Source organism: Sinocyclocheilus grahami, unplaced genomic scaffold (genome assembly GCF_001515645.1).
Source record: "Sinocyclocheilus grahami isolate Dianchi unplaced genomic scaffold, SAMN03320097.WGS_v1.1 scaffold87.1, whole genome shotgun sequence".
NCBI lineage: Eukaryota > Metazoa > Chordata > Actinopteri > Cypriniformes > Cyprinidae > Sinocyclocheilus > Sinocyclocheilus grahami.
In genome coordinates, this window is record NW_015505266.1 from 2,239,414 (window position 1) to 2,264,147 (window position 24,734).

General features: G+C 37.8%; 1 protein-coding gene across 1 annotated transcript; it reads right to left on the bottom strand.

The window, feature by feature from the left end:
- Positions 1–496: 496 nt before the first annotated feature.
- Positions 497–24,734, bottom strand: LOC107586994 (aryl hydrocarbon receptor-like). Its single transcript, XM_016274577.1, has 3 exons — positions 24,429–24,734; positions 17,085–17,272; positions 497–627 (listed from the first exon to the last, which is right to left on the bottom strand). The coding sequence occupies exons 1-3, from the start codon at positions 24,485–24,487 to the stop codon at positions 497–499; spliced, it is 378 nt and encodes a 125-aa protein (XP_016130063.1). The 5' UTR covers positions 24,488–24,734.

Genomic DNA, 24,734 nt, shown 5'->3' on the forward strand with positions numbered 1-24,734 from the left:
CGCCAAAAGATGTTGAAGTACAACAGAACTACAAGCAAGGCCTGTTTGAGATACAGGGCAGGGCTCTACGCTTTATTTCTGGTCAAGAGAACGTGACACATATTTCACTGAGTGGCTGTCTGCTTTCGTTTAGGCAACAATAATTGCAGCTTCCAAAAATAAAACGTGCGGCCGTATATTTCTCCTGCTGTTTATATCTGTCCAACAGCTGGTCATTTATTGTTTCACAAGCTGCTTCAGCTGTTGTCTGAACCGTAGAGGGTGAATAAAGAGAAATAAATAGACTTAATTAAAAGTGGTATGTAGTAGTACAGTTTTCTGCAGGCAGCTCTCTCCTGCTTCAAGTCTTTTAAGCTCACCATGATTCTTTGCCTTTCTTCGTGCACGGCTCAGGGTATCCTGTTTACATACCTCAGGCCTGCACATGAAAGCGGGCGGCTGCAGCAACCCCCGACCAGACATGTTGGAAAACTGCTCGCACAGGCCTGCCATGCCCTCAGACCAAAAACAGCACAACAATGGCATGGTTGTGTAATTGCAACACAATCGCTGGGAGAGATTTTTGCCCCTTACTGGATCGAGGAGCCACCAACGGTTGGGAAGGGGGTGAATGACGGGCACACACACCTGCTTTAAAAAACAAGGGCAAAATTGCATTAGTGCTGCTGGAAAGAACGGAATGAGGGGGGGGGGGTGTTTCTACAAGTGATTAAGGCACGTATATGAATGGAAATCATAAGGAATTTAACCACTTATGGCTTTGAATCTATTTGCCAAAAACTACACTAGTGCAGCACACCTGTCACTGGGAAGGGAAGAGGGGAATGCGGTTCTAACATGCGGTTGAGGTGCATGGGTTTATGTAGGAAAGAAATAATTTCGTTCATACTTGGCGAAAATAGGATTTGCATGGTACAGTTGCCATTGCAATAAAAAGGAAGGAGAATTATTGTTATATGTGGCTCAAGTGCATGGGCACATGTAGAAACCATTTCCTTTCCCTTCTTTGCAATGAGAAGGAATTCAATTTCATGATTGCGATTCAAGTTGGCGAAAACTGCATTAGTGCGTCCTACACATGGCACTGGGAAAACGGTTCCATGCAGTGACGATGCATTGGCACATGTTGAACTGGTAATTGCATGCAATTTAATGATGGTTGCATTTCTACCTGCGGCACACCTGTCAAAGGTACATATTAGGGGTGGGGGGAAAATTCGATTCTTAGATGCATCGCGATGCCGACGTGGACGATTCTGAATCGATTCACAAATGTCAAAAACCGATTTTCTATTTCTTAATGTTAATTGATAACGTGATTTTGACAGAAAGCAAAAGGCAGAACTCTAACCCCTTATTTACACTGCACGCATCCGCGGTGCGTTATGGCTCCGACAAGGTTTTGTTCCATCCTCCAAGTGTTGCCAACTCACACCAGAAGCGTTAAGGCCCCTTCACACGGAACGCGGCAAGTGGTGGAATCGCCGTGCGGATGCTGCTTTCTCTCGTAGTGAAAGTGTTTTGTGCAGTTGAAGGCGGTGCTTCAGAAACGTGCTGCAGTGCGGCTGGTGTAAACACGAGCATTGACTAGACTGCAATCAGCTCCGGTGGCCACGTCGGAGCCATAACGCGTCACAGACACATGCAGTGTAAATAAGGGGTAATGATGCATGATGGCAGCACGTGAAATAAGACCGGCACCGTCTGCATTAAAAGCTAGCGTATGGAAGTACTTTGGCTTCTAAGAAGTTGAAGGGGGAAAGACCCTGAACAAGAGTCACACTATGCAAGTTGTCAAGCCAAACTAAAAATTTTTGGAAACACAAATATGAGAAACCATATTACAGAATATGCTTAAGTCTGTATTCATTTACTACAAGTATGCTGCTACAGGTACATGTTTCTTTTCCCATTGGTTCTTTGTAACCTTGTTGTTGACTTGCCAAATCACTTTCATTTGCTTTATTAATAAAAGATCTTGGAAATAAATTAATTATGGATCACTCCAGATACTTTGCTTTAATAGTCAGACAGTGAGAAAAAAGAAAATCTGTATTAAAGCAAAAGATGCATCGATAATCGTTTTATCATCGCAACCCTCTGAATCGTAATCAAATCGAATCATGAGGTGCCTAGAGATTCCCACCCCTAGTACATATAGGAATGGGAACTGTATAAAAATGTAATGCTTATGAATACGATTCTACTTGACAAAAACTGTACTAGTGCGACACACCTGCTATTGGGAAGGGAAGAGGGGAATGCAGCGCTTACACGCAGCTGAGGCACAAGGGTGCATGTAGGAATGGAATTTAACGTATCTGGTTTCGATTGTACTTGCATTTGCGCGATACAGTAGCCGTTGCAATAAAAAAGGGAAGAAGAATGGTTCCTATATGTGGCTGAAGTGCATGGGTGCATTTAAAAAACACTTACTTTCTGGAATAATGTTTATGGTGGCAATTCTAGTTGACGAAAATTGCATTAGTGCATCACACCTGCCATTTGGTAGGGAAGTGGGGAAGGTGGTTCCTATATGCACTGGCGCATGTTGAACTAGGAATTGTGTGCAATGTAATGTTTATGGTTGCATTTCTACTTGATGAAAACTGCATTAGTGCCAAACACCTGGGATTTGCATGTAGGAACCTGAAAATGACACGAAATTAAAGTGTTCTGATTTCGATTTTACTTGACAATTCCGGTTAAGAATTCAATTTAATTTTTCTTTTGAGATAGCATCAACAAAATATGAACAAGCTTTTGATTCCTAACTATGGCTGCATGTCTGTTGCAATGCAGCATGCCACTGACGCAATCTTGGTTTGCTTTCATTTTAAATGAGGTCAAGTTGAGTTTTTAAAACCAAAACGGCTGGAGAAAACAGTTTTACCATCTTGCCGTTCGGTGCATACATGCACACCACAGGACATGCATGTGTGCAGATGCCTGGTTTGGGGTTAGAAGTTAACTAGCTGGGCTGAGGTTTTAAGGTGAGGTTTAGGAGAAGGCTTCTGGTTTGGGGTTGCTGGTTAATCTCAGTTTCTTTTTCCTCATCAATTTGTACAGAATGACAGAAGTAAATAAGATGTTAGTTCTGATGTTCTTGACTTGGCACAGGTACTTCAACAGGTCTAGGGTGTTGATTGAGTCAAGACAGCTTTGTAAAAAATGAACAACTTGCTGCAACACAAAGAATGCTAGTTAAGAACGATGGTAAGCAAGTGTTTCATCTACGACCGTGCCTTTGGTTACAAGGAAAATGAACGTTTGAGTGGCAGCTGCTGTCACGGTCTTGACACCGGGACTTCAACACATAATCAGAATAGCAGGTCCTTTTTGGGCCTGCAAATACAAGTTTGTTTTATCAGTCAAATCTGTGAGAATATTTAACATTTTAACAATAACTTAATTGACAAATAAGAATAAACTGCTGGGTTGGACTGGGGCAAATGTTTTCCTTGTATAGTCTTGAGTTTCTACTCTTATATCTGGTTGCTCAAGGTCTTTGAGCAATGCTTTGGAAATCATTTACAACATCTTAGCAGCCGAATTATTCAGGGCAGTGTTAGGGTTAGGGTTAGTTGAAGAAAATTTAACGTTGAAATCTCGTACACACCTTTCCACTGTTTATTTACAACCTACTTGAATTCATCGTTACACCAAAGAGCAGGAAATGATCAGATTACTAAATCTATCCTAGAAAGGCTCTCTGAGTCAGTCAGTGAGTCAGTAACATGGCTCGAGGGTTCAGAAAAGTTACACTGTCTGCCCATGAGTCAAAACCCGTAGGTGGCAGAAAAATCACAGAGCAAAAGACTTTCCATTACTCTCTAGCCTCAAATGTAAAGGGTCAAATTCATGAAACATTTGTGCAAATTTATAACAGAGTTGTGCCGTTATAAATTAAATAGAAACATCTTTCTATGCAAGTCAGGTTGTAATGATAATCTAATCTAATGTAAAGACACATGATGATAAGATTATTTAAAAATTACATTTATTTAAAAATTAATTTAAAAAAGTTAATAATAACAGGCTACTAACCTACATCACGCACCCTCAATTTATAATTGTTTTTACCTAAAAACAGTGTGTGTGTGTGTGTATGTAGTCCTAAGAAAAGGGAAGTTTTGACAGTCCTGCTGTGAGAGTGAAGACAGAAAGAGGAAAACGCCAAGATAACACTGTAGTTGGACAAACACACACATGCTACCAACAATCACACACACACACTCAGCTTGTCTTCAGTCGCTCATACAAGAACTTGTGTACACAAACACACACACACACCCTTTCCCCGCCCACTCGGTCTCTTTGTCTCTGATGAGAAAGTTCACCTAGTTTCTTGCTTTCAAAATGTCCACAATCGCTCCTTCCATGGGCTCCCTAGATAAACACAGGATGCATACACACTCAAATGAACGGCAGCTCCATGCTGACAGACGGGGCTGGCTTAACCCGCTCTCCCTCCCTCCCTTTGGGGGGAACAATCCAAGCCCGGCACAAACACACACACACTCCACCAGACCTTGAGCAGCCCCCTCTCACTGACAGATCTGCAACAGTGCTCTCACGCAAGCCCTGCCTCCCCTGAGACACTTCACTGCCAATAGAAAACACACACATACACACCGAACGTCCTGAGTGTGCTCGCATACACTTGAAAATTTCCTGCCCGCATATACAACTCACAAGTCTCAGGAACAGACATGCACATGCAGGGATAAATGTGCACCTGAAAACACACAATTTACCACAAAAACATAAGCAATACGATATCTTCGCGTAAACTACAAGGAAAAACGTGTGCATACGAGCGTCGTCCTTAATGCACCTCTGTAAACAGGAAGTACAGTCTATATCTTCCTGTGCAGTACAGACGAAAATGCAAAATGGTGAAAATGATGTGGTAGAAAGGAACGGAAGAGAGCTTGAGAGGAAGAGTATAATGCACCGGGGCGTCCAATAACCTCTTGGGTCCGAGCAGACGGGAAATGTTGTTGAGGTCCAAAGAAAACTGCTCTCACCCACAGGACTTTCTTTATCTATCTTGACTTACAATGCTGATATTGTTCTCGCACTCGCGTTTTTCCCCTTTCTTCCTTCTCGTTAACACCCCTGACACTTTTTTTGGTTTAGGTTTTAGTGTCATTCAACCCTGTTGTCTTTCATTGTCGGTTGTCCCAATGGCATAGAGGAATGAATAGATATCGGCCATGGCTCCTGGCATAAGGATGTCTAAGACTTTCAAGACTTTCCAAATCTTCACAAGCTTTTTACACATTCTGTCTCAACACTTGCTCACAGGGTCCGTTTTGTATGTTGGGAACTATGTAACTAAAAACTAAAACGGACACATAAAAGTCTTGGTGATCTGCTACATGTAATGTTGGAGGAAGCAGGTAGGTATGGGGTGGTAATGTGAGAACAGTAAAATCTTCTTGACAATATGCCAAAATACTTGTCACCTCAGATAAACAGACAGTAAAATCTCCTTGTCAACTTGTTCTGTAAACTTTCATTCAGACCTGCATGGATGGGGTGTTGACATGTCTGCTAATTTTCCGCTCCCACGATACGAAGGATCACTTCTTGATAAGCTAATGACAAGAGGCTGTAAACAAATAGATAAGCTAGGTGTAAAAAACAGATATATTATGACAAGAGTCAATAACTCTAATGTTTTTCCACGTAAACATTGAGCATTTATGGTTTATGCAAAATCGATTACAGTTAGCAGACACAGCTTTTTGGTTAAGAGCTATACGACAGTTGAACAACAGTTTTCAACGACGCCATTGATGTCTGGCATATTGTTTGACATAAATTTTTACAGTGTGTAAAATCGATGATGGTTATGGATATAGAGCAAACACATAGCAGGGTTATTTTTAGGCCATGTGGTTCCTACCAATTTTTTTTAGGGATGCACGATATTATCAGACTGATATCGGAATCGGCCGATAATGGCTTTAAATGTAAATATCGGCATCGGCCCGATATGAAAAATTATGCCGATATGTCTTGCCGATAAGAGGAATGTTTTAACTCACATGTACTCAAGGTTGTGCTAGCAATTAGATCACATCAGCAGTGTGGCTCATTCTTGAAGCAAAGTTTTGTCTGAATGATGATTAGATCGACTGTTTGGATCGCTGCATTTAATCTGTGAATGCACGTACAGAATGACGCGCTTGGTGTATGATAGAGTAAACAGTAATTGCACGTGCAGTGACAGCCTCCCCCGGGTCCTAATGCCCGTTCGGTAAGGAGTTTTAATCTGTAGGGGGCGCTGTTGGCCTACTTCTAATTAAATTAAAAGTAAAATAGCCTACACAAATACCATTTAGACTGTGTTTCTGATTAAATAAAGCAGTAATTGATGTCATAAAATAGCGAGTATGTTTTGATTTAAAGGTCAGAAGCTATAGCTTACATTAAAAAAAAAAAATCACAAACATGACACTTGTAAATTAAATAATTTTATATATACTGATTCATTAATTAATGTGTAAAATGTTTTATTTTTAAACAAATCATAAGCTCTAAACGTTTTTCAGAATTTTTACAACTCTTTTGCTTTAGACCATCTACAAATCACATCCTTATTTCTGAGAGCTATGTTTAAAAAAAATGGAAGGGAACTGGTGAACTTGGACATCTTGACCATATTTCAGGTCTGAGCCAAAGTGGAAGAGTATCAGGAAACATCTTTTTCCTCTTCAGAAACCCCAGATAATGCTGATCATCCCAACAAAAGACCTCCCCTTCCTTTCTGACTTTCTCTCGGTCTTCCATCCCGGTCGCTCTTTCTGTCCATTTCATGTGGCTTCAATGAGAAGAATCTGAGGTGGATGAGGTGAGTTTTGTGTGCATGTTTGATAAAAGGAACAAGGAAAAGACGACATTTTTGTGATGGAGGGATCACAGACAGATGAGTGGAAAGGTAGCATGCAGGTGAGAAGAGGAAGAAAAGTTGTGGATTGATGACTGCAGATGCATGGCAGTCTGACAAACGTTTCCCTTCAGGCAATACGAGGAGAACAGATACTCAACCAACCACTGTGTTGCAACAATCCTCCCATACTGTATACCTCAGAGCTAGTACTGTACTGTACAGCACTAGTTTGCTAAGCAAATGAAGACTGCTAAAAGTTTTTAAAGACTTTCTTTTGCTCGCTCTCCTTCTCTTTCTGAACAAAGAGTACTTCCTGTGTACACAGAGGAAATTAAGCAACACGTTTAACAGGTTTCCCCTGGTTAGGATGCCAAATGATCAACCGTGCACGTTCCATCACATGTGTAAGCACATCAAAGTTCAGGATAAAGAATCGAAAAAGCTGTCAGGCTAACCGCCTCAGGCCATCACGGCACATCATAAAAACCCCCCAACTTTCAAGAAATTCACCACATGATCATTTGATGTACTTTTGAGGTTGAATACATCAGCCTTATGCAAACAGACTATGGTTTTACCACTATGACACTAACTGTGGAAATTTACTATAATAACACTGACTAGAATATGGTATTTTAGGGAATAATACTACACAGATACTACAGCCCTTACAAAAAATGTAATGTGGTGGTAATATGGTTCAGTGATGGCAAAACTATGGTACTTTGCTTACTGGGATTACTATATTGTATTTTATATGGTACTCCATGATACTTCCAAGTATACCATAATACATGTACAAAATACCATTGTATTTTGATTTATTTTGATTGTTTTTGCCTTTAATTTGATAGGACAGGAAACGAAGTGGGGGAGAGAGAGGGGGGGGGGGGGGTGTTCAGGAAAGGTCCACGAGCTGGGATTCGACGCCCGAAGTGCAATGGGGCTGCATGTCGAAATGTGCTGCCCACAAGGCTATCGGTGGCAACATAGTGCTTTTTATTTAATTTTTTTTTGTTTTTGAGCAAGGGATCCTTCACAAGAAAATAATGTGGTAATATTAAAATTTTTATTTTGGGCATATACCATGGAAGTCATGTAGTACCTTAAAACAATGGAGTACTTTGTCAAAACCAAACTCATGGGTATCATATTCATTTATATGGCATTCTAAGCTACTTCAAAAAACTCAATAAATTTGATAGTACATGTCCAAAATATCATGTTATTACCATGGTACCATGTCCAATATAATCAATGGTGGTACCATAGTACTTTTTTGTAAGCATGTAAAGGATGCTTTATAAGAAAGTACTGTAGTAATTAGGCCTGCACGATTAATTGTTTGTAAACCGAAATTGCGATTTGAAAGGGTGCGATTTTCAAATATAGGGCCCCAAAACACCCTCAGACCCCAGAGGGTTAAATGGCAAAAACTTTTGCGATCATTGTTTCAACCTTAATGTAGGTTATGGTCAGTGTTTTACTGATGTAGAACTGTTTACAGTGTGTTTGGGTTCTTAAAAGTTTAAGATTTTATATATAATTGTTAATTTAACTTGAATTAAGATACTGTAGTTATTTTCTTAATTTTTTCATGACAGATGTTTGCATCATGACAACTTTATTAAAAAAATGGCCACAATGTTTAAGAGGTTTTAAATAAACAGTATAACAGTGTAGCATAGTTTGTGATAATGCTTGGTATTTCTTTGGTGCTGTTAAAACCACCACAACAAACCTGTAGCTCTTTTATGAAATAGTAGTAAATCGCAAATCGCAGTTTTGATCAGAAAAATTGCAATTCGATTTTTTCTCCAAATCGTGCAGCCCTAGTGGTAATGCCATTGTATTTTGGGCATGTGCCATGGTAGATCCATTGTATTCTTGGAAATATTATGAAGTAACTTATAATAATCATATGAATGGGTATCATTTTATTTATATGGCATTCCAAGTTACTTCAAATATGCCAATATGGTACATGTAGACAAAACATACAACAAATAACAGTGTTTAACAGATAGATGGTTACTATGCAAGGCTACTACAGTACATTTTCATAAGACTGAGGGTTAACCACCCTGCATTTTTTGGTTTTGCCATTTCCTATCCGTTACTATTTCACTTAGCAAAAATGACTGATAGCATGAAAATGACTCATGATTTTTCTTCTCCCCCACCCCACCTCAATCTAGCCACTTCTCTACTAACCTTGGCTCACATCTATTGGAGCAGGCCCAAATGTGCTGTGTGGCATCGTGTTTTAGTGGGAAAATCCATGAAAATCACAGCAAGAGGCAAGGAGTAGCCGCAAGCCAGCAAAGTGCTTACATCTGGTTGCAGATCTACACTGACTCTCATGCCTAGTGATTCATACCTGAGTCTCATGCACACTATGAAGAAAACAAGCTGTTTGTGGCTGTGCACACCATACCACAACGATTGAAATGACTGCTCCGGGTCTGCATGATACAGTCTGTTTGAAGAGCGCTACAACCTGGAATTACGTGATTACTCATCACTGCTAGCACATTAATCACTTCTGAAAGATGTCACGGAATAGGGATATCAAAAATGCTTGTACTTTGATACCAAATTGATGTTAAAACTTTAAAAAGGAAGCACACAAATTAAAAAAAAATGTACTTAAAAAAAAAAGTATAACAAAAGTTTTTAATAAAGTATAAAGTTTTGTCTGACTGAAAGATGTTTCAATTTAAGTGGTTCATTTTTGAAAATGTATATAAATTAATCTAAAAATGTATAATGTTTTTTTATTAATAATTTTTTTTTTTTATTATTATTACAATTATAAAAAAATTCAATTAATATTTAAATAAATGTTACAATTATTTGTGGCTGTGCACACAATACCACAACGATTGAAATGACTGCTCCGGGTCTGCATGATACAGTCTGTTTGAAGAGCGCTACAACCTGGAATTACGTGATTACTCATCACTGCTAGCACATTAATCACTTCTGAAAGATGTCACGGAATAGGGATATCAAAAATGCTTGTACTTTGATACCAAATTGATGTAAAAACTTTAAAAAGGAAGCACACAAATTCTAAAAAAATGTACTTAAAAAAAAAGTATAACAAAAGTTTTGTCTGACTGAAAGATGTTTCAATTTAAGTGGTTCATTTTTGAAAATGTATATAAATTAATCTAAAAATGTATAATGTTTTTTTATTAATAATTTTTTTTTAAAATTATTATTACAATTATAAAAAAATTCAATTAATATTTAAATAAATGTTACAATTATTGGATACATTAAAAATGTATTAAAAATCATTAATTATGAAATACTTTTGAATAAATTAAAATACAAATATTTTATATAAATACAAACATATAAACACATTTTAAAATGATTAAACAAATTCCAAAATATATTACATTTATGTATTCAAACCCATATTAGACTCTGTGGTATCACAATTTATGGTTTGGTATCTGCTACTGAAATTTTTGTATAAAGACAACCTAAGAACAGAAGACTATTTTCTTCCTCCCTTTGTTTGTTCTTGATCACTGATACATTCATTTATTTTCAATGACTACCAAGGCATCATGGTACCTTTCTTTCCAACCTTCTCTCTCAAAAGGAAGGTTATGCTGGCTCTTTATCATTCTTGGGCCTGTCTCCACTTGAGTAGCCAAGCTCTGTGTTTTGACTGTGATGATCTTAAAAGCTCCGTCTTGTGTTGCGGATAGGCATGCTTGTTGATGCTATCGCCACCTCAAGTGTGGAGGAACACTGCAGCATTTGTTGTTTTCGTGTTATGAGCCTGCGAGAGCCCCATTTGGATTAGGACTGCAGCTTTACTATTTCTCCTTTTTTTAAGTGGGTGTAAAAACAGAGTGTTTCAACCACGTGGTTGTGACTTGCTAGGCAGACAAAAAGCGAAGAAAAAAGTTGCCATGCTTGCAAGGCATGCTTTAGAAAGATGGGTATATAAACAATGGGCCACAAGAAAGAGACGCTGTAAATTTGAATGATGAAAAAGTTGGTTTCATATTAGTGGGCGACCTGGTTTGCATACGATTGCTACTGGGTAACAGAGGTTACGTGTGCCAGGATATAAATAGAGACAGCATCACCTGAATGAGAATTACCTTAGGCTACATGGCTACAAAGAGCCTTATTATCATGGTATTTCAGATGAGTGTCTCAGGAACATAGTGATGTCAAAGAGATGTGTATGTGTGTGAAAAGCACTAGTTTGAAAACTGGAGTATTAGGTTGATTCATCTTGCATATCGGAGTACACAGTATCATGCTACGTTTTGAATCGAGACATATATATATATACCCCAATACAGAAATATAAAATATAATCTACACTTTTAAATAATGCAACTATATCTTGTCCTTCTCTAATGAGGTGTGTAGGATACATTTCAAAGTTGAATATATCGCCAAAGTTAGATCAGGCCTGTAATCCTGCAAAACAAAGATAAATGCATTTTTCTCTTGAATTAATACATCAAAGTAACAGGGTGTAATGTAAACCTGTGCATGTATAAGCTCAGAATTGAGACCCCTGCTGGGACTGTTGTTCTCTGGCGAGACTGATGACTAAACATTCACATCAAAGGGCAAAAAAGAGAGGCCGACCAAAGCTGTCTCTCGCATTCAGAGACGTGGCAGGTCAGGTCATCCGGCGGTAAGAAGAACAGAAAATTGTGCAGCTGAAACAAGGGAGTGAGAGAGGCCCTCGTCTTTCCTCTCTCTGTTCTTACTTTCCGAAGCCTCTGGTGTTAGTCTCCACTGACTCATGCCAACACAAATATTGATGTTCCGAGTCCATCTGTCTTGTCTCCCATCAACAAAAGAAAGGGCAGGCGAACTCTTCTGACCGAGGACAATAGGAGACAGAAAACCCCCCCAAAACAAACACAAATAATGGCACGGAAAACAAAAACTTGAGCAGGACAATAGTGCATGTTGCTTTCATAGACTTATAAAATTAAATTAGGTGTTAGCACTGGAAGTCCAACTAGAGTTGACAGGACTTGGGAATACTGATGTTTAGAAAACACGTAGAATCATTTTTGTTCCATTTTCTTGGCTGCTCTGCCATTCCGGCTGTCAAATAACAAGGAACGAAAGAAAAGCAGAAACCAAAGTTTTGACAACCCCTCAAATTCCTCAAACAAAACGCAAGGAACCTACTCAAGCAGTTGAAGGTTAAAGAAAGAGTGTTAACACTTTTTACTGCAACAACAATCTGACCTCAACTTGTAAAACATTAGATATTTCTTGATGTTTGTCTGATAAAACAGGGTAAGTACCATCTTTCCTCATGCAAGTTTAAATACGAACTAGCATGGCATTGCAAAAGATGGTGTTCATGTTCAACATTAACCAAAAACTGCCCCATTACCAAAAGGATGCAGCTGCTTATCCCACAGAAAGCCCTTAATTGGCCAATCAAGTTTGGGTTGAGGAATAATGAGGTACAGAGTGCCTTGACATCAAGGAAAAGAAGTCTGACTTATTAGCACTTCTGAACTCTGACCCAATTTATGTCTTGCAGTCTCTACTAACGGGCTGATGAGTTGAATCAGGTGTGTTAGATAAGGGAAACATACAAAATATGCAGGGCTAGGGGTCCTCCAGGACAGGTTTGAGAACCACTGTTCTAGACACTGTACACATGAATGAATGAATGAATGATGCATTTATATAGCACTTTATTGTGTATTGCTGTACACCCAAAGTGCTTTACAATCATGTGGGGGATCTCTCCTCAACCACCACCAGTGTGCAGCATTCAACTGGATAATGCGACGCCAGCCACAGTACAACAGCGCCAGTGCACTCACCCCACACCAGCTACAGGTGGAGAGGAGAGAGAGAGAGAGATAGAGCCAATCAAGTGGATGGGGATTATTAGGAGGCCATGATGGTCAGAGGCCAGTGGCAGCAATTTGGCCAGGAGCCGGGGTTACACCCCTACTCTTTACGAGAATGCCATGGGATTTTTAATGACCACAGAGAGTCAAGACCTCGGTTTAACGTCTTATCCGAAGGAATGAAAAGGAAGAAGAAAAGCTGATAGACAAAGCCACCAAAGCTTCCACCCAAAATGGTCAAAATCAGACCAACGAGTATGGGAAAAAGAATAAGGTGAGTTACTACTGCTTTTAAAGCATAATTTATGAGAGAGACCTCAAGTGGTCTGGAGGACTCCACTACCTGCAGTGCCCCCATAGCGTGTCGGAACGCCTCAGGGCTCTGAGCACCAACCCTTCCCTCCCTCAGCCCTACCACCCTCAACCTTCCATCTATTTACCGTCAGGAACGTGGCGATCTCTACTAAGATAAGATGCAGAAAATGCAGTTCAGAAAAACAGAAGGAGAGAGAGCGCGATGGAAATTTGCAGCAAGAACAAGGAGGAGGCTAAAAGCTTTGAACAGGGTAGAGGCATAGAAACTTATTTAAACGTTGAAAGGGCAAAGATGAAGAGCAAGAAAGTAAAGAACAATGAACCTTTCTTTCCTGGAATTTTTCTGCCTGTGTCTCTTTCCATCATACTCTGGGCGCCGCAAAAGTAGTTTTGAAGCCAACCGATTCATCCTTAAGGTCAAAGCCGAGCTAGACCAATGACACACCACATTACACTTCAGACAAGGACCATTCTATGCAACGACTCCTCCAGACCTGACCCTCATCAATACACAATGATGCCCTGGCCCCAGTGCATGCTGGGAACACAGTTAACACAATGTCCCATTTGTGCATCTCACTGTGGGACCGAATCTTGTGGTTTTTCTCAGTCCAACCTTCTAGGTCCTTCCATCTCCAGCCTTGGATGATGGGAGGACACCAACAGAGGATCCATTCTCTGCAAAGACAGTCTCTGACCTGCTAGAATTCAGACACAGAGGAATCCGTAGCCCTGGGAACGCCTCTCTCTGCGTTTCATAGCTAGTGACGAAAATAGACAAGCTAATAAAGGAGTTACTGTACTCGCAGCCTTGATCCAATTAATACTGTTGGGGAGGGATTGAAAATAGCTTGGATTGGGCCAATTCAAGCCTCACTATTGAGGATGATGTTATTTCCTGATATTACAGCAATTATTTATAGAAAGTGAAGTAAATGTCCCCAGTCCAATATACATTTTTTTGAAAGAGTAGCAACATAGATATGAGGCTGAAACCAACACAGCAATGCCGGAAAGACAGATAGGGTGGGGGCAATGAAGGAAATAGGCATTTGTCTAGCACCTCTGTTTGGATCCGTCTACCAGATGCTCCCAATGCTCCCCTTTTTCCTGTCAGCATGTCTGTCACTCGTCTTCCTTGCTCGTTCTTTCAAAAGAACCTGTGAAATGACTCGGGTGTCAGACTCAATGTCTTACCACAATACCTTGTGTTTCCTGTCTGTCGCAGTTTATTTATGCTGCATACACTGCAGCAACACCAAACATCGTCTGCTTGTAGAGCCTCATGTTGCCCTCATTTCTCTGCTTCACACATGTGGTTACTAACGACGTTGCACACAAACAAATGCATAGAGATATGTTTTATTTGATCTCTTTGGTCTTTCAGTCTTTCGAGAGCGACAAGTGCTCTGTGAATCTTGTGGGCAGGTCAAAAATAACCCGTCTTCTTTTGGACTGTCTGCTTCACGCTTAGCTCTCTTTTCCTGTGCTGTCTTGTTCTCGCTTACGCTTCTACTCTCCCCAAATGCCTGTTTCTAATTGTTGCTATTTTAGTAGAACAATAAAAGGAAGCTTAGCTGGGGGCAGCAGGCTGGCACATTTGGGGCTCTGTCGAGCCTTTGGTGGTCTGTTTGCTTGGAGGCCCAATTTCAAACGAAAAATGTAAAAGGGTGGTGGAGGAGAGGGGAAAGACTTGATGAATTTCCACACAATGCACGGACAGTTCCTCAGAGGAAAAGGAAGTTTGAGTCTGGCAGTGAAATAATGAAAGGTCAGAGACTTTTGAGATGACACTGGCTAAGACCTTCTGTCCTGCAAAAACATAATTTCTACCCATCTCTAAACTGGGTTATTAGTGAGTCTCTCAAATGTCCATCCAGACTGGACAGGTTCCCTGCCAATTGTCTGTCTGTGTGTTTGTTCGGACAGGCTCAGCCTGACAGAACAAGGTGTGGAGTCCAGGATGGTGCCAGGAACTTAATGTTGTCTGATTCAGCACTCTTTATACCAAACTTTGCCTGTTTGTCTTCCTTGCCCACTGATGGTGCCAAGATGACTCCCAAAATATTTCCCATAAGGCCCTTTGTCTTTTCACAATGGAATTCTCTGCATACTCTTCATAGCTGCCGCACTTACTCAGCAAGTAGTTCAAGAAAAGACACATGCTTGCTGCCACTATCATGTTCAAAAAGCAAGATAACAGAGTTAAAGATAAAGAAAATCTGAGAGAAGACTAGAAGAAAGGTCAATGTGTAAAAGTCTTTTTAAACAATGGACATTATTTGTCCATTATTTACAAAAGAAAATGTATGTAATTATTTACACAAGAAAAAAACCACTTTCGGTAATTATGGTAGCAAAATATAATACTATATCCAGATATTGTGTTAAATATTAACGCAAAGGTCATGTAAAAACACGTGGGATAAGTACATGAGGGCAAGGCCCAAGTCTTGTCATATTATAATCATCTATAAATGATAACAAAGGACAGCAACCCATGTCCTCAAGGCTATTTTCATCCTGTGTATGCGAAGTCTAATCTAATAAAATCTAATCTAATCAAAATCTATATTTGACAAGTGGCTAAGCCTTTAAATTGTTATGAAGTCTTTATATCTACATCTCACCAAATCGGACTACACCTGAAAAACAGCTTTTTGTCCTCTGGAGAATATCCTGTTCTCAATCTACTGTCTTATTTTCTCAGTTAAAATTTCTAAACATCAGTGAAAGACATTGATAAATAATTTTACATTTTTACTGCAAAACAAGACAAATTAAGTCTAATAAGACAAATTTAAAACTCAATTTAAAAGACATTTTACATGGTTCGTCTTCAAGACCACTTCAAATTCCTGACTACAATTCAGAATCCATCACTGACAAACATAACAATACTACATATGAATTTCTATGTAAAATAAAAACTCCAGTATCTCTTAGACAGGCATTATGGATGGTTTTGTTCTGGGAACTGCTAATTGAACCTTCCGTTGAGAGGTTTCCCCTCTATATTATTCTTAGAAACTTGATTAATTCCATGAGAAGATCCTACGTCACTCCTTGAAAGGTCATGTTGACATGTTTTTCTGAGCCTTTTTTAAAGACACACAAACAAACAAGCATTTATTGGCTAAAGATCTGAAACCCTCAGAGAAACTGATCCTGAACTCATGAATGTCTATGTGGGTTATTTACGAAACCTTTTAGCCAGCAGAGAGTAAAATGAAAGAAAAACCAAGCCTAATTTATGATTTCAAGAAAGTTAAGTAAGTTAAGGACCCCAAACCAGACTAGCATGTGATCTTTCAGCTCCCTTGCAACTTTCTAGAGATAATAAACGTCAGCTGAGGTCACAAGTTTCTAGCGTATTATTCATGTGACATGGACCTTATGGTAAACTGTGCAAACAAATTCAGTAGAACTTTACTTGAGATGCTACATAAATTAATAAAGATAAGAATCTGAATCATAAAGAATCATATCATAATTCTGAGAAGCATTTTCAAAACCATCAGTCATTTAATCAAGGGTGATATGTGGCAGTGTAACAGAAGCCACTTCCCCTGTTCCTTCATTCTGGTAGAAAGGACTTAAATGATCACGACGACAGCGACTTGAGAAATTAATCAATTTAACTCAAATTTACTGGGAAGCAATGATTAATCAGTGACCGTTTAGCACTCTGACTGGGAGTTTAGCAGTTACTCTAACTCAGCTGGGATACTTGCACGTGGCAGCACGAGTTTCAATCCCACTTGTGACATCTCCTGATCCTGTTCCCCCTTCTCCACATCATTTCCTGTCCTCTCTTCCTTGCTTACAGTTAGTTAATGTAGTAATACCATAAATAATACTGGCCCAACAATATGTAAAAATATGAACTTGACAAAGGCTGAAAAAGAAAAACTGACCATGTTGTAAACGCACAAAACAGCAAAAGTCATCACCGAGATGAAAACCGAAACTCTAAAAATAAGTTGTGATCTCACCACTGAAGAAGCTCTTGACCTTCAGGTAACCAACACTGAGTCGAAGCACCGACAGTTTGTCCAGCCGTGCACGGATATCTTCTGAGAAGGGTAGAAGGTTGGTCAGCTTGTCCAATTCGCTGTTCAGCCGGTCTCTGTGCCGCTTGGAGGGGTTGGATTTCACACCATCAGGTGGTGGTGGTTTGGGTCTGGAAGAAGAAATCGATTAAAAAAATTGTGTTACACTTCTTGTTACGGACTTTGATTAGCCATAATGCTTGTAAGTCTTGAGGCGTCTAGTTATTTAAATATCTTATGGAATGCAGGTGGCCTTAATGGAAAATGTCCACAAGGAAGAATTTAAGAAGAAGAGATACTGCAAAGAATGATTGTCTGTGTATAATACACAAAGGCTAAAAACAATTCAGAACTGGCTTATCATTGTTTTGCTAAAAGACAACCTATAAATATGTATAAATAGAGGTTCGAGCATTCTCAAGAGCTTGGAGACAGTGTGATATTTGAACTTAGATATTCAACCTCGGTATTTTGATCCAGAGTTGATACTAAAGTAAAACAATGATGCCAGTCATTTCGGTAACTGAACAATGTCTTGCTCACATCGGCTTTTTTTGTACACTGGTTGTTGAAATGTAAAATATTGAGTAAAAAATGCCCCAAAAAAAAAACAGGCTTTTTCTGTTTGTAAAAACAAACTCACCAGATGCATTGCATTATCTGCAGGATTTTGTTGTTTTACTTTTTCAGTTATTGTGAATGCTAAAAAAAAAAAAAAACTAAATAATGATGGGGTTTCATGGTATGTGATGCTTGGAAGTTACAGAGTTTAGATTTATAAGCTCTGAACTGAATTATTGAAACTTTAAGAGGGCTTTTCTCCTGCATGCTTGCAGCAGTACATAGATGTCTGAAAAGTTTTTGCTAATCAGACCTCGGTTTATCATCGCTGTAGACAGCCTTGCATAGAGTTGTATAAGTTACTGTTTTCATAACAAATCTGCTCTCTAAATTCATATTCATTCATAAAATAGCACTGCAACAAAGCCGTCTGCCAAGAAAACCTTCAACACTTTAGAGCTGATTTTAGAGTTTATGTTTATGCTCACCAAGAGTTTTAAATGCCAAATCAGAAATATAAAAAACAGAGTTTTACTGTTTAAGTACTAAAACAACTGTCTGCTCTCTGACTAGGGATGGAACGATTACCGGTTTTACGATAAATCATGATACCCCTGACGGGTAGTATTATCGTTTAAAATATAATTAGCATCAAACCCGTGTTTGATTATTGCGATTTTGAAAACTCGCGGTAAATCCTGTCCAGCCAGCATCAGTCTGACGCAGAAGCAGCATGCAATGTTGTTGTTGTTTTTTTGCACGAGACGAAATGGCGGAAGGCAGTGACAGCGCTCGGGAGATTTTTCAGCCATCTAAGAGGACCAAATCGGAGGTCTGGGCGTGTTTTGGCTTTTACAAGAGTCCTGAAGGCAATTTAATCGAGGACGGTCACCCTGTCTGCCGATCTTGCAAGAAGAATGTCGCTGCAAAAGTTCAAATTTGCTCAGTCATCTTCGTGACCACCACCCACTTTTATATAGCGAATGCAAGGTAACTTTTACCTCAATACCAAAACTAACTGGGCAAATAATTGGACAAAAAATATTGATTAAAGATTAAATATTTTGTTATCTCACTTATAATTAACGCAAAGCTTCCATGAAGAAAGTTCTCAGCAAGTGGCTTTTGAGCCAAGATGAACGAACGTTCGAACTATTAAGGTTGACATTTAAGGGATAATGTATTGTATATTCATAGTTAAAACTTATTACACCAATTTTTTTTGTTTACCTATAATAATAATATATAAATAAGGGGACATGAAATATTGAATTGAGATTAATGTTTTAAAATCTTACTTGTTTATAAATTAATTATGAACAGTGTACAAAACAATAGTCAGGACAATATGATCACTAGAGCAAAATTATAGTAGCATTAATACTAAATTCCTCTGATTTCATTTTCAATACAATCAAAAACTGTGTGATCTATTTTTATTATTATTAGGGCTTCATGTTAATGTTAATTTAATGTTTATACAACAATAAAAAGTGCATACAGCTGCTAATTGTGTTTGTTGTTTGTTGATTTTCAAATATAAAACTTACTGAAATGTTTTCAGTGTGTGTATCAGTTCTTTTTGAACATTTTAATATCATTTTAACAAAACCGTGATAATATTGATAATCGTGATAACTTTGGTCACTATAATTGTGATATGAAATTTTCATTCCGTTACATCCCTATCTCTGACATAAAATCCATTATCTAAGCTAGAAGACTCTTACTGGAATCACGGCCATCAAAAATATGACTGTAACTCAACCTTGTACTGCCTTTTCATTGCCTGCCAGCCCAGAAGACTAAGAGCGGTAACTCTAGTCATCTGAGCCGGACACTAATTATGTTTTCCCAGAAAGTATAACTAACCTCAGAAAAAAAGAGCCTGCGGGGACAAAAGAGCGTATTCAGCCCCTTCCTTCCCCTTCGGCCCTGAGCTCCAGATCTCTAAAATGACACGAAGGAGCGCATCACTGTTGGCGCAGCATTGATTCACCTACCATTTCATTTCTCAGGAGATTCCGTTCATCTGAACGGCCTTTGATGGTGATTTTTTATTTTTTTTTGTATCTCCAAATGGTTATTTTTCAGGGCTAACTGTCCATGGACAATACATTACAAAGTATGTTTAAATGCATATTTTTTATATAAATTGACAATCATGTATTTGGAATGTTTTGGTTTTAATTTGGCTGTCAATTGTGCTGTAAGGAGTTACATTATATCTATACAATTCACACATATTATTGCAAATTAAAAGCCCATATTAAATATTTAAGTTTTGAAAACTAATATAAATATAATAAACAAAAAATATACTAAAATATTAGAATATTTTTATAAATATTGACATTTACTGTATACAAAATAAATAAAAATTTGTACATTTGACCTGAAAGGCCCATATAAAAGTTATTTACATTTTTCTAAGAATAAAAAAATAATAAAAAAAAATATTGGTATGGAAATACAAGACAAAAAAAAAACAAAATAAAACATATTAATAATACTAACAACATTCATACATTTGCCTTGTACATAAATAGCAATTTTTATATTTAAAAACATCTACTATAACATAGGGCTGTGCAATTAATCGCATGCGATTGTCAAGCGCATCTTGTCAGTAAAGCCGGTTTCGTGATTGGTAGTAAATCGCCATCACCTGGTTTCAGATGGAGCAGCATTTAATACACAGAGCCGTAGTTCACTGCCAAGCTAGGCAATATCGCGTTCATAATCGAATGCGATTAATCTGCGATTATGAACGCGATATTGCCTAACATTGCCAAACATTAAAGTAAATGTTGCATTCATTCCAGTGAAAACATATCCAGAGCAATTAAATATATTCTTGAGTACTCTTTTTAAACAATTTAACAAAATGAAAAACACATGAAGACTATGAAGCAAGGTCATACAGGTCTTTGTGGGTCCGTCATGATGGTCAAATAGTATTAAAAGCCCGGCCTCACAATGAAGTCTCTTGTGCGTAGCTACATAGCATTACTAACAGACCAACTAACCATAACTTCCTACTGAAATTTGTATTGTTTTCAGCTTCACAATATTTGCAATTACCAACATGGTGGCTTTGTTCTATTGGTCTATCGTCCATGATTATTTGTTTGGAAAGTCCTATCGCGGGAAATAGAGCTTCGACATTCCTCCTGAATTACAGTACATCTGATCCAGTGATCGGAGTTCTGATCATGTGAACCTCCCAACATTTGCTGTGGTTGCCGAGGTTGGCAAAGGATTTTATTGTATTGAAGACATCACTACAGAGGGAACATCTGAAATCTCTCATTATTTCTTCTGTTCTTTAGTGTACAAGTGTTACAATCACATGAGGTATGACATCATGACTGTTTTCCTCTTGCAGGTCTCAACATGCAACAGGGTTTCTCATGCTGCCTGGAATACACAGAGGACCATCGGAAGACTCATCTCTTTGTTCTTGCTGTGTCGCATTCTTTTAATGCACATTTCTCTGTTTTTCGCTCTCCCTTTTCTTCTTTTCTATACATACTGTACAACTGATTCTTTCTTTTCCCTCTCTTTCCTTTTAAATTTGGCACAGGTCCTGAAAACTCTACCACTGGAAAGACGGTTTGAAAACGTCTGCAGTCACTGTTGCACAACAGCTTTTTGTGTCTCCATGTGTTGCGTTGCTTGAAAGGTTTACTGAGGACACCGAGAAAGAACAATCTGAAAGCATTTGGCAATCTAGCTTGAGAAAATTCTTACTACAAATCCCATGGTACATTCCTGCAAATCTCTGTCGCGGTTTTCCACATCCTTGTTACAGTATGGAAAGTGTCGATACACCAGTCAGAAGTTTGGACCAACTTTTCATTCTTCATTAGGACTATTACTGTATTATACACGTCAGAATAATAATAGTGTTTATAATATACCAGAAATTTAGCATGGGAATTATGTAGCAGCATGCATGCATGCATAAATAGGCTAATTAGATCACAAATAAATTAATAATAATAGTAATAATAAATTCAGAAATAATCGATATATATATTTATTAAAAAGGTTTTGAAGATCATGAAAAAGTCAGTCAAGCGTGTCAAAACTTTTGATGGTAGTGGTTTTACCTCAGTCTGGTGCCGATCCAGTTGCCAAACTCCTTTTGAGTTTTTTCCATGAAAACAATTCTGAGATCAGAAAGAAAAGGGCGAATTCAGCCAACAGTGGTTGTTTTCCACCCGATAACCTCAGCTGAAGCTCAGCCACATCTGGTTTGGATCAAAAACCCAAGCGGGGGGGACAGAACTAAAATTGGCTCCAATGGCATGCATTCAATGCATCACACTGTGACCTAGAAGGTCAGTTAGGGCTGCAAGATATATTAATTATTCATAATATTTGGCAACTACGGTACATTTCTTAAAGATCATGTCATTATACTATACTGTGTTTCACAATTGTGAATGTTAATATTTTAAGTGTCTATAATTTCAACGTTAACAGATTGTAAAATATAATCAAATAGTAAACATTTCTTTAAATTGCAAATTGAAATGGTTTCTTTAATAATTACATATTTGTTAAAATAAAAAACTTTTTCTAGCTATACCACCTGGCCTAAGGTCAGCGGGTACAAATTCAAGTTCTGTTACTACACTTGAGTCACTGCGGCAAAATTTATCTGACCGAGCAGAGACACATCAGCATCATTATCAAGTGTCTGCTTTCCTCATACCTTCCTCGAGACAAGATTTGTGGGTATTTGAAGTGACGGACAGGCTGCAACTCTAGTCTGTGAGGGAGGGACACTCTGCACTGGTGCTGACCCACATTTCTTTCAGCACACATCAAAGCCTAGTATCAATGTACCCGAGCTCCTGCGCCAGAAATATCCATCTCAAAGGCACAACGCAGTAAACATGCCTTTTCTAAGGTGCTTTGTCAGGGTGCAAACTGCCTTACATCACAACTGGAGGTGGGACTGTCATGTGAGCAATAAGCAAACCAGCTGATCTTTATTCAAGCAAATCTGTATTTAAATAATGATTTTTAAAGGTTTCACCTTTTCTTGTCCATACAATGAAAGCAAACAGGGTTCAACACAACATACTAAGACCCCAATGACTTTGCTATATTCTCTATGTATAATGCATTTTTTTTTTTTGGTTGAAATCATGTTTTTTTTAAAAGGGTCATATGATGCTATTTTAAATTTTTCCTTTCTCTTTTGAGTGTTAAAAGTTCTTGATGCATAAAGAAGATCTGTAAAGTTGCAAAGACTAAAGTCTAAAATCCAAAGAGATATTCTTTATAAAAGTTAAGAGTCAGCCACGCCTACCTAAAATAAACACATTTCATTACACTAAATACACCAAATAATGTTCTTTTTAGCAGCATCATGTAACCACTTTAATGTACTGCACCTATCTAAATAAACCAATAAAAATCCAGACACTTTAATTAAAATAATACAATTAATTTAATTGTATATAGCTATATTGACCGATTTCCATTTTTAAAAAGAGCAATATAAAAAAATATATATAAATATATACAAAATATTTGTAGGTTTGCATTTGAAAATTGATATGCAGAACCAATTTTCAATATTGCTTTTGTAATATGTTGACATTATAATAATAATAATAATAATGTTATTAATCATAAAATGTAGCACAATGGATACCTTAATAAAAATAACAACAAATATATTACTACTTGTTGTGTGATAGAAATGGAAACACAAATGTATTTTTATGTTTTGCTCTTACATATGCAACTATTAAAATAACAGCATATACTTATTGGTAACCTGATACTAAAGAACAAATTAAGCAAAAAAGTGTGAATTTATTAATTATCTAGCTTTGTAAAAATCAACACGTTTCAGAAAGGCGGGGCATAGAGGAGAAACAATAATGTACAGTATGTGGAAAATAATGTGTTTTTTTAACCTTAAACCGCATAAACACATTTCATTACACTAAATACACCAAATAATGTTCTTTTTAGCAGCATCATGTAACCACTTTAATGTACTGCACCTATCTAAATAAACCAATAAAAATCCAGACACTTTAATTAAAATAATAAAATGAATTTAATTGTATATAGCTATATTGACCGATTTCCATTTTTAAAAAGAGCAATATAAAAAAATATATATAAATATATACAAAATATTTGTAGGTTTGCATCTGAAAATTGATATGCAGAACCAATTTTCAATATTGCTTTTGTAATATTTTGACATAATAATAATAATAATAATGTTATTAATCATAAAATGTAGCACAATGGATACCTTAATAAAAATAACAACAAACAATACTACTTGTTGTGCGATAGAAATGGAAACACAAATGTATTTTTATGTTTTGCTCTTACATATGCAACTATTAAAATAACAGCATATACTTATTGGTAACCTGATACTAAAGAACAAATTAAGCAAAAAAGTGTGAATTTATTAATTATCTATATATATATATATATATATATATATACATAGTAATATACAGTTACCTTCAAACACAGTTTAGCACGTTCTGTCGTTCTGCACAGCAAATGACACTATGTACCATTTGCTGAATAAAACGCGCTCCATTCTATTGTCAGAATGTTAGAGTGAAATATTACATAGCCGTTCGAAATGTTGTTACATTGTATAAATAACCTTGCTGCGCGAGGCGCGAGCGCGGTTTGAACTTGAACGTGAGAATTCCCACAAAAACTTACATTTTCTGAACGGGCTTCTTCCGTTTCTTGACCGCATATATACCGATACCCCCCGACATGGTTGTCTGGTGTCTCTGTGAAGTGTTTAAAATATTACTAGCATCTAAAATCCCCTCGGTTTCCTTCAAATGTCGATGAAAGTGTGCGTTATTCAGGTAAATCCTCTCACATATACACAAACAAGAGTTCTTTCGGTTCTTTAGACCGAAAGCAGCTTAAAATGAAGACGAAAAGTTTCCTAAAGTTTTCATCCTCCACGGCGAATGGCAATGGCGTGAGCTGAGCAAAATTTCCTTCCTTTTTTGT

Bases quoted from the DNA above. Each gene is read 5' to 3' on its own strand.
- LOC107586994 (XM_016274577.1), bottom strand. From the start codon at position 24,487: ATGTCGGGGGGTATCGGTATATATGCGGTCAAGAAACGGAAGAAGCCC. The intron at 17,273-24,428 runs GTAAGTTTTTGT...TTCTTCTTCCAG, and splicing joins AAGAAGCCCGTTCAGAAAAT to ACCCAAACCACCACCACCTG. The intron at 628-17,084 runs GTGAGATCACAA...TTTTTAAAGCAG, and splicing joins GGTCAAGAGCTTCTTCAGTG to GTGTGTGTGCCCGTCATTCA.